The 14,414-nt window shown below is 41.3% G+C and overlaps 1 protein-coding gene across 1 annotated transcript in view; it reads left to right on the top strand.

The window, feature by feature from the left end:
- Window positions 1-8,101, top strand: part of GPR139 (G protein-coupled receptor 139) — a 40,020-nt gene extending 31,919 nt beyond the window's left edge. Inside the window, exon 2 of the mRNA XM_007123188.2 lies at window positions 7,167-8,101. Coding sequence (XP_007123250.1) covers window positions 7,167-8,101 — 935 coding nt within the window. The remainder of the gene's footprint in view (window positions 1-7,166) is intronic.
- The last annotated feature ends 6,313 nt before the right edge of the window (window positions 8,102-14,414 follow it).

Genomic DNA, 14,414 nt, shown 5'->3' with positions numbered 1-14,414 from the left:
AATGGGAGAGGCCACAGCAGTGAGAGGCCCGCATACCACACACAAAAAAAAAAAAAAAAAAAAAAAACCCAAAAAAAACCCACCAACCTGGGGCTTCCCACATGCCGCAGAGCAACTAAGCCCGTGTGCCAAAACTACTGAGCCTGCGCTCTAGAGCCCACGAGCCGCAACTACTGAAGCCCACACGCCTAGAGCCCGTGCTCTGCAACAAGAGAAGTCACTGCAATGAGAAGCCTGCACACAGCAACCAAGACCCAATGAAGCCAAAAATAAATAAAAGTTTTTAAAGAAGAGAGAGAAAAAAGAAAATAAAAAACCAACTTGCACAATAGTATTAGTGTATGATCTCATTTTGTGATGATAATTATATTACTAATTATATTTATAATTATAGGCATATAAATATCCTAGAGATACAAACACCAAATGGTTAATAAACCTCTCTTCTGGTTGCAGCATTGAAAACCACCCTAAATCTTAGAGGCTTAATACAGCCATTTAGGATTATTTGTCCTGGTTCTTAGGCTGACTGGGCTCAGCCGGATGGCTCTTGCTCAGGGTCTCTCGCAGTGGCAGCCTCAGGGGACTGGGACTGCAGTTATTTGGGGGTTCCATGGAGCTGGACATCCAAGAGCGCTCGCTCACATGACAGACAGTTGATGTTGGTTGCCGGCTACGAGCTCACCTGGGGCTTTCAACCAGAGTCCCTACACACGACATCTCCATGTGGCTTGGCCTTCTCACAGCTGGGCTCCAAGATGGAGCATCCCAAAGCAGGTATTCAAAAAGCCCACTTACAACCTGGTCATGCAGTGTCACTCCCACAATAGTCTATTGGTTGAAAGTGAATCGATCACAGGGACTTCCCTGGTGACGCAGTGGTTAAGAATCCGCCTGCTAATGTAGGGGACACAGGTTCGAGCCCTGGTCCAGCCTTGGGTGGCGGAAGATCCCACATGCCGCGGAGCAACTAAGCCCGTGTACCACAACTACCAGCCCGCGTACCACAACTACCAGCCCGCGTACCACAGCTACTGAAGCCCGCATGCCTAGAGCCCGTGCTCTGTTAACAAGAGAAGCCATCAGAGAAGCCACCGCAATGAGAAGCCCGCGCACCGCAACGAAGAGCAGCCCCCGCTCGCTGTAACTAGAGAAAGCCCAGGCGCAGCAACAAAGACCCAACGCAGCCAAAAGTAAATAAATAAATTTATTTTTTTTTAAAAAGTGAATCACAGGACAAGCTCCAATTCAAGGGGAGGAGACTGACTACACAAAGGCATGAATACCAGGATGTATGGTTCACTGGGGACCGGCTAAGAGACTAGATCCCATAATAACTCTAGAAAATGGGATTCGGACAGACTTTCACTTTATTTTTTTTTAAAAAGTGAATGGAAGGACAAGCTCCAATTCAAGGGGAGGAGACTACACAAAGGCATGAATACCAGGATGTATGGTTCACTGGGGACCGGCTAAGAGACTAGATCCCATAATATCTCTAGAAAATGGGATTCGGACAGACTTTCACTTTCCAGTGTCTAATGTAATAGTTACATGTACAAACTCAGGAGACAAAAAGCCTGGCTTAATGTCTGGGCTCACCACTCGCTTGCTCTGTGACCTCAAACAAGTTACTTAGAACCTCTCTAAGGCTCGATGCTCTCAGATAATTGTTCCAACCTCATAGGGTGGTTGTAAAAATTAAATGAAATTAAATGTGGGTAAGCTGCTTAGAAGTAAATGCTCAATAAAAGTGAGCTAATAATCTTATTATACACTGATATAATGTTTAATTTTTACAGGTATATTTTACTTTTGTAATTGAAAAAAATAATTTTCAAAGACCAAAAAAAAACACCCAAAACCAAGAAATGTAGCAGAATTAAGAGATATAAACTCAGAACTCCCAGTCAGAGCTCTTCCAAGGAATCTCCAGGAACTTCTTAGTCCTCACAGACACAGAAAATACCCCTGGAAGACCTTGACCCCTTCCCTCTGCGCCAGTCAACCGTCCAGTGGTGGGGGGTCTGACAGCCCAACCTGTGTTGATCCTTAGCTGCTCCCCAAATCCTCTCAAGTTTGAGCATGGTAAGCTGCCAAGTATAGGAAATGAATCCCCCCAAGAATATAACCAAGAAGCTTTGCAATCACAAAACATGGGCATTATATTACCCAGGAGCTTAAACCTGTCCAACGACACCATTGACAGAAAAGATTTGCTTTTTGGAAGCATTGACATTTTGATCATGAAGTTCACATGGACTTGCTTGGATGGAATTGGTTGGTTTTCCACACAACAGATTCTTGGGCCTGTTAGTTTGAGAAAAAAGCTGAGAGATGGAATTTCAGGTGGTGATGACTTGAGTTTCTTCGCTTATTCACCCTTTATAAATACACACAGACCCTGTCAACACCACTTCTTTTCTTTGGGGAAAAAACTATCACAGTGGAATGAAAGGATTTTTCAATGTGGGGAATTATAGCAAATGCCAACCTTGAGAGTTGAAAATTCTACCTTCTCATTTCTTTTTCAGAAAATCAATACACAGGCATTGTTCCATTCCCCCCTGGGTCTCTGTGGCTCACACATCTCTCTCATCCCAAGGATGTTCTAAGTGTTCTTGATATTGCCTTGGGAGCAAATCGACCTGCACGAAAGAAATGGGAAACTCAATGTCTGCGGGTTAGTTTCTCGAGAGATGCAGTTACTAGAAACTTAAGGAAATGTCAAATATGAATAGCTGGAAATTTAATTTGGAGTTGATAACTTGCCTGACTTAAAGCATTAATTAGGTGGAGATGGAATATTTTTGAAGAGTTTGGATATGGAAAATTTTTAGCACCACATTACAAACAGGGTTCGATGAGGAAGTAAGAGATGGTGATGAAAAGTGACTCTCTGCAGAATATATACAATCAGCCCTCTGTATCCGTGGATGTGGAACCCACGGAGACAGAGAGCCATCTGTACCCTACAATTTTTTTTCTTCTTTGTTTTTTGTTTGTTTGTTTGTTTGTTTTTTGTACCCTACAATTTTATTTAAGGGACTTGAGCATCTGCAGATTTTGGTATCACAGGAGGGTCCTGGAACCAATACCCTGCAGATACTAAAGGATGACTGTATAACATTTTTTTCTGGGGAGACCCCAGCATTTATTCATTCCTACCCCCCTTATAAGCTGGGGAGCAGAGCAGGGACATGAGAGAGTGTGTGGGCATTGTTTAATGAATGGAAAAAAAGAGGTTCTGAGAAATGATGGCACTTTTCTAAATCAGGGACAACTGCGAGAACAGGAATCACTTTCCTCCGGCTGGAAACAAAGTGGAACTTGATATGCCATAAAGTCAGAGAGAGCTGGAGTCAACTTCAGGCTCTCCCACTTACTCAGTTTGTGGCTATGGACAGACAACCTAAAAATCCAAGCCTCAGTTTCCTCCCCTGTAAAATAAGGATGATAATAGGACTGATGAGAGTCCTTCTTTCAGTTCCATGAATACCAAGTTCTTTCCTACCTCAGAGCCTTTACACTTGCCATTCCTCCTGCTTAGAGTTCTTTTGTCACGGATCTTTTTATGGCAGATCCCCTCTGCTCATCCTTAATTGAACTCAAATGTCCAATCTAAAAAACAACACCCCCCAGCAATTTGTCTCATCCCTTGGTTTTATTCTGTATAGCATCGCTATCTGAAATTCTGTTGTACATTTTTTATTTATGTGTTGTCTCTCTCACCCTCTATATTATAAGCCCCATGATAAAAGGGAACTTGTCCGTTTTGTTAATTCCTGCATCTCCAGCATCTCATACAGTGCCTGACACATAGTAAATGCTCTGTTAATAATTGTTGAATGAGTGGATTCTCAGTCAAGAACTAACATTCATTGAGAACTTACCACATGCCAGATACTGTTCTAACCACTTTATAAAAATTTTCTCACTTAATCCTCAGAATAACCCTATTAAACCTATTTTATAAAAAAGGAAACTAAGGCACACCAGGATTGAATAAATTTGCCCAAAGCCAAAGAGTCAATAAATAATAGAACCAGGACTGAACCCCAGACAGCCTGGCCCCAAACTCCACATTCTAAATCACTGTGCTCTGATGCTCTTGGCTTGATGGGAAAGCATCAGACCTGGTTTTACAGCCTGAGTTCCATGAAACTCTGACTGTCAGGTCGGAGTAGCCTAAATTTTGACCCATAACCTCCTCCAAAGCTTTTGCCCTTCATTCTGTATCTATGCACCTGTGGCTCTTGTATCACTGTGTGTATTCTTGTTTGTCTCTTTAATACTCAGCCCCTTGCATGCTGTTTCTACACTCTCTGAGTGGAGACTCTGAATGTCTACAATACCAATTTGTATCCATCTTGGGCCCATGTACACAGAAGGAAAATGCTAGATGTTTTTTGAAAGGATTTCTAAATGAATAAGACATTTTCGAACACTTCAACAGGCTGTTTAATAAAAGAGAGCTATGAAGTGCAAAAATGTATACAAAGCAAGTAGAAATCAATATGAGTATTCCTTGTCCTAATAAACTCAACTCTTCATGCTTTCCTCACCTCAGGGCCTTTGCACATGCTGTTTCCTTTGCTTGAAACACTTTCTCCAAGCACCTTTTTTGCCTATTTACCTCCTATTGGGTCTCCAAATTTCAGCTTGGACATCACTTCTTCAGTAAAGATTCTTCTGATCACTAATAGCACTTACTAGAGCTTCCAGTTACACATTTTCTTCTGTGATTCTTCGGTTGATGCTTTTCTTGCATAGTAAACTCTAAGCTCCATGAAGTTAAGATGGACCATATCTATTTTGTTCAATATCTCCTTCCAGGGCATAGCTCATAGTAGGTATGGACAAACACTGTTGAATGCATAAGTAAATTTTTGAAATTTCAGGGTTAATAATATAAAGAATTTTGCTTTAATGGACCTCTTTTCTTAGGTATTGACTTAAAGTAAAATTTACTCATAATTTTTCTTTATTGTGCAGGGTGTAACATACCCACATGGTACCCTCACCCCCGCTTAGAAGTACTGATATTGCCGAGTGGGTTAAAGCATGGGTATTGAATGCTCTAAACCACTGGGAATGAATACTGGATAATTAATATAATTGGTACCTTAACTCTCCACCACTTCAAAATGTTATTTCAAAGTGCTTTGAGCAAGAACAAGGACAGCACAGACTTAAACAAATAAACAAACAAAAAAACCTGACAGTGCCAAGTAATGAGAGGTTATGGAGCAACTGGAACTCTCATACTCTACTGTTGGGAGTGCAGATTAGTAAAACCACTTTACAGAGCAATTCAGCAATATCTGGTAAAGATGAAGATGTACATATTCTAAAACATAATAAACACCCTTCTACATATGTATATACTACCTGAGAGAAACTCTGACACATAGCTACTTCTCATGGAGAGTCACATCAAGGTATTATCTATAGCAGTTTATAACAGCAAAATCCTGAAACCAATTTAAATGTGTGTATATATATATATATATATATATATATATATATAACATATATACATATACAAAAACACACATAGATGTCTATATAGTATATGTGTATATATATACACATATAGACAGCTAGATGTATATGTCTACATAATATGTGTATATATACATATATAGACACGTGTGTATATGTATAAATAGTTCTATGTATATATGAATAAATAAATTGCAGTAAGGTTATTAATGGAATTGCTCTATAGTGTAAGATGAGTGAAATAGATCTACATGTATCAAAAAAAAGAGGTCTCAAAAGCAACTTGTTGTGTGAAAAGAAGCAGCATGTCGAGTGGCAGGTTCTGTATAAAAGAAAGTTAAGAGTATGCAAACGTGGCCCTGAAGACCGCAGCACTGTGGCTGCCTCTGATGGGGAAAGGGAGAAGGGAAAAGATGGGCTGGAACAATTTCAAAGAAGACTTCAACTGCGTCTATAGTGTCGTTTCTTTATTTAAAAAGAACTAAAGCATATGTGGCAAAATGTTAAAATTTGTTTAACCTGAGTGATGAATACACCACCAGGGTGTGCATATTAAAGACATTTTCACATGTGAACTATTGTGAAATAATTTTAAAGTCACATGCGAGAAAGAGAGCCCTGGATTCCAGCTCTGCCACTGCTCTTCAGACAGGGGACATAAATTCTCTCAGACCCTTGTTTGCAAACTAGGATTAATAATGTTCAAATTTCAGGCTTGGTTGTGACTTAATGAGAATAAATGTGTAGAATGACTTCCAGATGTTATCCCTTGGGATATCATTTTAGAATGAGTCCCTAATGACTTTCCAGATGTATCTTATTCAGAGAGACATTTGTTTTTTTAAAACTGATCAGAATTATGTGGATGCATTCCAAAACAATTCTGACCCCCAGAAAAATAAACTACTGCTACTATTTTTGCAAAACCTATATACGCACATATTATACAGACATGCACAAGCACAGATCATTTATTAACTATGATTGCCCTGAGGGAGGGGTACTTGGGTGGTTGGAGAATAAGCGTGGAAGGAAATTTTACTTTTCTGTTAACTTTAATTATGTACCATGTGTACCTACTCTAAAAATAAATATAATTTATTTTTAAATTAATCTAAAGGTCATGATCTTCTCCATTCCTTCAATTCTGAACCCACTTAAAAAAGAAAGGTCTTAAAATCCAAGTTCTAAAGGTTCTTAAGAGGTTGTATAGTCCAATGTCCTACTTGAGCTCGGGAAACAGGAAATGCCATCCCAGCCCCATATTCTCCATGCAGTCAGACAAAAGAAAGAGCACAGGATTGGGGATTAGAGGATCTGGGTTTGGTCCCTGTCACCATGAATGACTAACTCTGTGGCTCTAAGTGAGTTCCTTAAGTTCTCTGAGACCCAGTTTCATTTCTGAAGTGAGGACAATGGCAGCACCACTGGCATGACTGTGTGAGGGACAAATTAAGTACAATGTGAACATGAAACTTTGTCAAAATCGTATCCAGATGTTTGTATGAGGTGCAATCGCAGTGCAGAGATTGTCCCTCGAGAGCATGGGTTCAGTCCCTTTGATTTCCGAGGGAGTGCCTAATACACTATGCCTAGGGGCCCCTAGTAGCCAATAAAGTCATCTTTCTTCAGATGTAAACCAGATTCTCTTCTCTCCACAGCAAATATCCTAACCGTGATCATCCTCTCTCAGCTGGTGGCTAGGAGACAGAAGTCCTCCTACAACTATCTCTTGGCACTTGCTGCTGCTGACATCTTGGTCCTCTTTTTCATTGTGTTCGTGGACTTCCTGTTGGAAGATTTCATCTTGAACATGCAGATACCTCAGGTTCCCGACAAGATCATAGAAGTGCTGGAATTCTCATCCATCCACACCTCAATTTGGATTACTGTTCCATTAACCATTGACCGGTATATTGCGGTCTGCCACCCGCTCAAGTACCACACGGTCTCCTACCCAGCCCGCACCCGGAAAGTCATTGTAAGTGTTTATGTCACCTGCTTCCTGACCAGCATCCCCTACTACTGGTGGCCCAACATCTGGACTGAAGACTACATCAGCACCTCCATGCATCATGTCCTTATCTGGATTCACTGCTTCACTGTGTACTTGGTGCCCTGTTCCATCTTCTTCATCTTGAACTCAATCATCGTATACAAGCTCAGGCGGAAGAGCAATTTTCGCCTCCGTGGCTACTCCACAGGGAAAACCACTGCCATCTTGTTTACCATTACCTCCATCTTTGCCACACTCTGGGCCCCACGTATCATCATGATCCTCTACCACCTCTATGGGGCGCCCATCCAGAACCGCTGGCTGATGCACGTTATGTCCGACATTGCCAACATGCTGGCCCTTCTGAACACGGCCATCAACTTCTTCCTCTATTGCTTCATCAGCAAGCGGTTCCGCAAAATGGCGGCCGCTACCCTCAAGGCCTTCTTCAAGTGCCAGAAGCAACCGATACAGTTCTACACCAACCATAACTTTTCCATAACAAGTAGCCCTTGGATCTCACCGGCCAACTCACACTGTATCAAGATGCTGGTGTACCAGTACGACAAAAATGGAAAACCTATAAAGGTATCCCCATGACCTCATAGGTGTGGCACCTAGTGTCTCTGCGTAATCCATTTCCAGACGGGAATGTGGCCCATCCTATGGCTGAACAGCTCTCCTTAAGAGTGCTAACCTGATTTCCTGTCTCCACAGATTGAGCAACTCTCAGACTGGTAGATGAGGAAAGATGGAGGAGAAGAAAGAAAAGCATGAATCTTGTTTTCAGTTATGCATTCATTTCTACCAAGTCATGCTGACAGCAAAAGTTCCTACCAGTTTGAAGATGTCATTGGAGGTTGTGTCATTATCCTGTGGCCTGTAAGGACACACAGTAGAGAAATAGTCTATGACTTAGCCTTGGCACCATGCACAGTCACTGGAAACTGCTCATTTATGTGACACATCAAGCCACAGTAGCACATAGCTGAGCCCACACTCTTCTTCCAAGAGCTGAGGTCATCCATCATTTCCCTGTGCTGTTACCAGCAGCTAAAGATGCTGACCAATTTGGGAATTTTCTAAGGTGCCCTTTGTCCTAGTGAAGGTTTTGGTCTTGAAGTGGCCCTGGCACCCCAATCTGTAGAATGAGATTCTGGGGGCAGGGGAGGATTGGATCTTGCTCAAACTCTGGTCAGAGCTTCTGTGAAAAGGCTCTTAACCAACATAACCACGACACTGAGACCTGGGGTCTAAGATGCAGCCTTTCTATTTGCCATTATGTATAGGTTTTAACTAGCTCCTCCAAAACAAAGACACTGCCTGGTGTGTGGGGATATAGGAGGAGTTCTTGAGCCCAGAAAAACAAAAAAATGAGCCCACTCTTGCCATTGTTTCAATCCATCCTGTGTCAGCCGTGTACGGTCTCCTTACTCAAATAGCTTCTTCTTGTGGGTTCCACTCAAGCTTCCTGGAGAAGCCTTTATGTGTAGAGTTGCCAACCCTGCCTCCTTGCTTGCTGAAGCCGTCACCAAACTGTTTTATTTGAAGTGACTTTGGAACTGGGTTTAAGTTTTGAGGGTCAGGAACTGTAGCCCTCCAGGTGTGAAGGGAGACATTCTCAGCCCTGCTCCACTGTCCAGCTGGCACTGCCATTCGGCCGCAAATGGCAGTGGAAAGGTACGCATGTTGTCTGCATGTCTGCCCTTTGATGCACATGGCTCAAAAGGGTGGTGCCAGTTTTTTGGTGACGCTATTTAACCCAGATCCTTTGCAAAATAATAAAATATGAATTTTTTATTCTGCTCTTGTCTGTCCAAGGCAAGAACAGTTCTAGGGTGTAATTAATAGAGGCCTCCCTGGGAACTACAACTCATGTGTGCACACACACAGACTTGATTACATTAGGTTCCTATGTACCCCATGATGTGTTTTGAAAGAAAAATCCATGCTGGAGTTTTTCTCAGTTACATTTTTTTTAAAACTTCTCTCCCAGATTCCCAGTATTTGAACTTATCCCTGTTCTAGAAGAAGTCTTCCAAAATGATTTTGGAATGGTATGATATTTTTGGTGACCCAACAAAAAGCCGACAGTCCACCTGGAACACTTGGTTCCTCAGGCTGAATTTTTACTCTACTTTTGTCCCTAAATTGGAAGACATGTCTACCCTTTTAAAGGGAACTTGCGATAAATGAGCAGGGTAGAAAAGGCTCCGATGCCACACAATCCCTAAACTTCAACCAATGTCCTCAACGCTAATTCAGTACAACTTTATGTCACATTCATCCTGATGATCCTAATTCCTATTCCTTTTAAATAATTGCAGTAGAGTCTCATCAAAAATCTGGCAGAGCCAAAGTTATTTCTGCAAAGTTCTCAGGAAGGAGCCATGTTGGAGACCATATTTTACCCCTTAAAAACCTAGCTAAGTTTTTTTCCAGCATTGGAACAGTTTGCTGTTTCTTCTATTGAAGACAAGGCAGAGTTGGCTTGCATTTAGGGACCATATGGTATGACTCTTAATGTATCCAAGAAGATTAGGATCACACTGGTGCAGCAAGATGCTCCCACTAGGAGAGGTTCATGGAAGTTGTTTGACTGAGGGACAAGCAGGTTCGTATCTCCCAGGTCACACTCTCCCCAGGGCATGTGCACATCTAGTGGAAGAGTGGCCAGATTTCCCCACAGATGTCCCCTTAAGTTGCATTTCTCTCTGTTTCTTTTTTGCCAAGCATGTGTAGTCAGGCACCTGTTCATTAAATGTGTGTATGATGCGACTCCACCACACCCCCTTGTGAATGAACATTGACCAAAGGCTACCTACACCTAATATATATACATATTTATTTAATTATTTATTTTTAAACACATAGCTCTGAAAAATGCTAGTTTGAACTATACATGAATGAGTCACAGTGCAATATCTATAAAGGTTAAGCAATTCCTTTTTGAGAATGTATGTAAGACGAAAAATATGTATGTGGATCTCAACGCTCTCTGCTCCACGTTTTTAGTTGTATGTAACGATTAATTATTGATGTTTAAAAAGTAAAAACTGGGTGTGCATTTGGAATGTTTTCCTCATACACTCGTTTATTACTTCTCTTAAGAACGGAGGCTGTACCAAGTAGTATTGTGACCACTCTTCCTTTTGATTGTGTTTTATATTTTGATACAGTAACGTTTAAAAGAGGTCTGATTTTTGAAGGCAGCCCAGTGAGGTGTTGGCTTCTGGTTAAAATGCATACAAATGCCTGTTGGCTTAGGTTGATACATATCTCCTAAAGTTTATTTCAGATAATCTAAGGACTTTTAATTTATTCTTATTTATCGTAAGAATTGTGGACAAAAATTAAAAGTTTTTTTAAAGAAAAAAACAAACTTTTAAGCCTTTTCTTTCAGGCCAGTTTTAGAAATAAAGCCTTGAATTTTGAAGCCTGTCGTGTAAACAGCTGCTGTTGATGGCATTTAAGCAACTGCCTTATACCAGGTTTTTGTGATGCCTCTTTCAAAGACTGTTAACTAGCATTCCTCTTGTATGATTTGTGTCCTTGGTTGGACATGCAGTGATGGTACGCATGTACACACTGTATCTTTTTTATCGAACAACTCAAGGACTGAACTGTCTAATAGGAAGGAAATAAGGAGGATGACAGACAAACCATAAAAAACAGACCATGAGAAGGCATGAAGTTTCATTTTGCAAACACTCTGCGATTAGAAAAGGTTACTTTGCACAGTTGGTGCCTACTGGTCCAAACTGGGGGCCTATCTGAAGTGAATAAGAGACTCTAGTGTTGGCTATTCCAGTTCAAAGAATGGAATAAAATGTTACCATAGAAAAATAGTAGATGTTCATATTTTCTTAATTAGATATATTGTGTTTGGACTTGTTTGTATTATAATAAATTCTAATATGGTGCATACTTGGTGTTTGGTAGATGCTTATATGCTCAAGCAATGGCAGAACTCTGATTAAAATTTTTAAATAAGCATCTTCCTTATGCTTTGTGCTGGTGCTAGAATGAGACCTGAGTCCCACCTGCCCCTGCCACTGAACTCTGCTTCCTATAATCCTAAATTAGGTAGCTTACTGGTTATAAATCTGAATTCATTTCTGACTACATCATCTATGCATCTTTGAGACTGTGGTAGCCACCACAGTCTTATCTATCATCTTATCATATCTATCATCTTATCTATCATAAGTGGATATCTAACATAATGGCTGAGAGCTTGGGCTTTGAAGTCAGACAATCACAAATTCATGTCCTAACTCCACAATGTGCTAGATGTTTGACCTTGAACAAGTCCTTGAAGATCTCGGAAAGATTGTCCTCATGTGGAAAGTGGTGTAAAAGTCAACTTTTCCCAGGTGCCTGAAAGGTAAGTAGACACTCTCAAGGTCAGGACACCAAAGTTTGGAGTGAGTTATTGTCAGCTGTAACTTTGCAGGCTCTGTCACTTTCTAGCTGTGTGGCCTTGGGCAATGTTTTCAATCTTTCTGCGTCTCAATTTACACTCCATAAAATAAGGCTAATATTAATTCCAGTACGTACTTCATGGGGTGGTGATTATTAATAGTAGAGCTAAAAAGAGCCTCCAATGGTACATCCTCTTACAGGTGAGGATGCTAGGCCCAAAGACTTTAATGATTTTGTCCAGAGTAGAACCCAAGTCACCTAACACTTCATCCTTTCCACTCTACCTCATTGCGTCTCTGCAAGATTCTGATTCGTCCCTCCAAAAGTTCACATTATTTTTGTGCCCTTTTCAGAGTTGGTTATATTACATAGTTTTCCAGCTCTTCAAACCCAGGTCATCCAAGCATGAGATATAGTATAACAGCATCATAATTAAAACACTTGATTTGACTTTTCCCTGTGCGGTGTAATTTTTGTTTTTAATTGACTCTATCAGGAATCCTAACCCCAGCTCTCAAACTAGCTATGCATTTCCCACACAAACCACTGTCAGTTCCGACAGCCACCCGCAAACTATTGCCATAATCTATCTTTGCATCAACTTGGATCACGAAAGTAACTTACAAGTTGAGAGGGAAGTACAGAAAAGCAAAGATTTTGATAAGAAGGTTGCAGACAGAAGCTGGTAAGCATGGCCACACTGTTCTCATTAATTTTGTTCACCAACTCAGGGAGGCAGGATAAAAGTGAGTTGATGGAGGTTGTACTGTTAAATAATAATCCTTTTATTACATTTATTGGCTAAATGTGATGGCTCAGCCTCTGTGAGGGTGTGCAATTAGTCTGAGTACTTGCCAGACACAACAAGGGGGTAAGAGGTTTGTGTCTATGGGATAAACAGACACAGTGAATTTCCTGGGTTTATTGAAAGAATGTGTCACTGTCATGCCAGAAAAAGAAAAAGAAAACTTTTCTGATTAAAAAGGAGCAAAACAGGGCTACAGGGAAGAGAGATGCCGTCTCACCAACTCTGCATGAGGAGTTACCATGTCTGTGGAGCTTTGTTACCTAGTGAATGGCGGTAACATGATATTTCTCTCCACTGGAGATAGAACAAGAAGGAATGAGACCTAAACCGCGGTATAAGGGATCCAGATCAAACCAAAGAAGAAATCTTCGCAGTGATGTCTATTAAATCCACAAATGGTTTTCCATGGGAGTCCTTAGAATCTGCTTCTCTGTATATGTTTCCAAATGGATCGTATATCAATCAGAGTCTTGGAGGGAAGCAAATCTCACTCAGATGATTTCAATAAAAAGACTTTAACCAAGAGACTATTAAACAATGAGGGCTTCCCTGGTGGCGCAGTGGTTGAGGGTCCGCCTGCCGATGCGGGAGACACGGGTTCGTCCCCTGGTCCGGGAAGATCCCACATGCCGCGGAGCGGCTAGGCCCGTGAGCCATGGCCGCTGAGCCTGCGCGTCTGGAGCCTGTGCTCTGGGGAGAGGTCACGACAGTGAGAGGCCTGCGTACAGCAAAAAATAAATAAATAAATAAATAAATAATAAAAATAAATAATGATCTGAGCAAGAATAAAGGAAGCAAAAAGAGCTATTGAGGCACCAGGAACTAGAAACAATAGGAAGCCTTACCTCCCTATGCCTGATGGGGCAACAGGGGGAAATAGCTGTTACTGCAGCTCAAAGTAGGATGTGTTTTGGAGAAGGGGCCTTCCAGCAAGCAGGTGCCACACCGCTGCAGGAGATATGATGTCAGAGAGGAAGGAAGGGGTACCCCAACCTCTTTCTTCCTTCCCTCTGATATCATGTTGATGCCTCCACTGGCCGAGCTCAAAGAGAAGTCAGCGAGGAAGAGAGTGCAGGTGATGCAGTCCATAGTGGCCAGATTCCAAGGCACAAAGCAGGGAAAAATCAAGGGTGAAGTGAGATAGGAAGTGATTACAGAATAACCAGCAAAGGGTAGATTCTTATTTTACTATCATAGGATGCTGGAGAGAATCTTAGAGATTATTTCACTCAAATATCAAAAGGAAAGAAAGCTAAGGCCCAAGAGACCCTTTTGCCCAAGATTACACAACCTAGATGTTGGTAGGTCCAATTTCCAATGATTTCCTAGCACATTACAGGAAATAGATGTTATAGACCTTTACAAGCTTGCCTTCTAACCTTCATCATTAGGAATTTCTTTTATTACTCTTCAGCACCTCCAATGACTAGACTATCAACTTGAATATGTCTAGGAATGGAAATAAAGAGCGCCAAGAGAGTGGGCACTCATTTAACAGCCATGTGGCCCAGCACTCCCGTGGTCATTGATTTATTTGACTAATATGTATTTAAATACACTATGTGCCAAGATCCATTCTAGGCACAGTGATTGAACAAGACAGATGGGGCCCCTGCCCTAGTAGGAGAGACAATACACAGGAAGCCAATACAATAATTTCAGGTAGTGAGAAGTTCTAGG

The sequence above is a fragment of the Physeter macrocephalus genome, chromosome 14, assembly GCF_002837175.3.
Source record: "Physeter macrocephalus isolate SW-GA chromosome 14, ASM283717v5, whole genome shotgun sequence".
Taxonomy (NCBI): Eukaryota; Metazoa; Chordata; class Mammalia; order Artiodactyla; family Physeteridae; genus Physeter; species Physeter macrocephalus.
The sequence above is the reverse complement of the archived record's forward strand: the minus strand, read 5'-3'. Positions and strand labels throughout refer to the sequence as shown.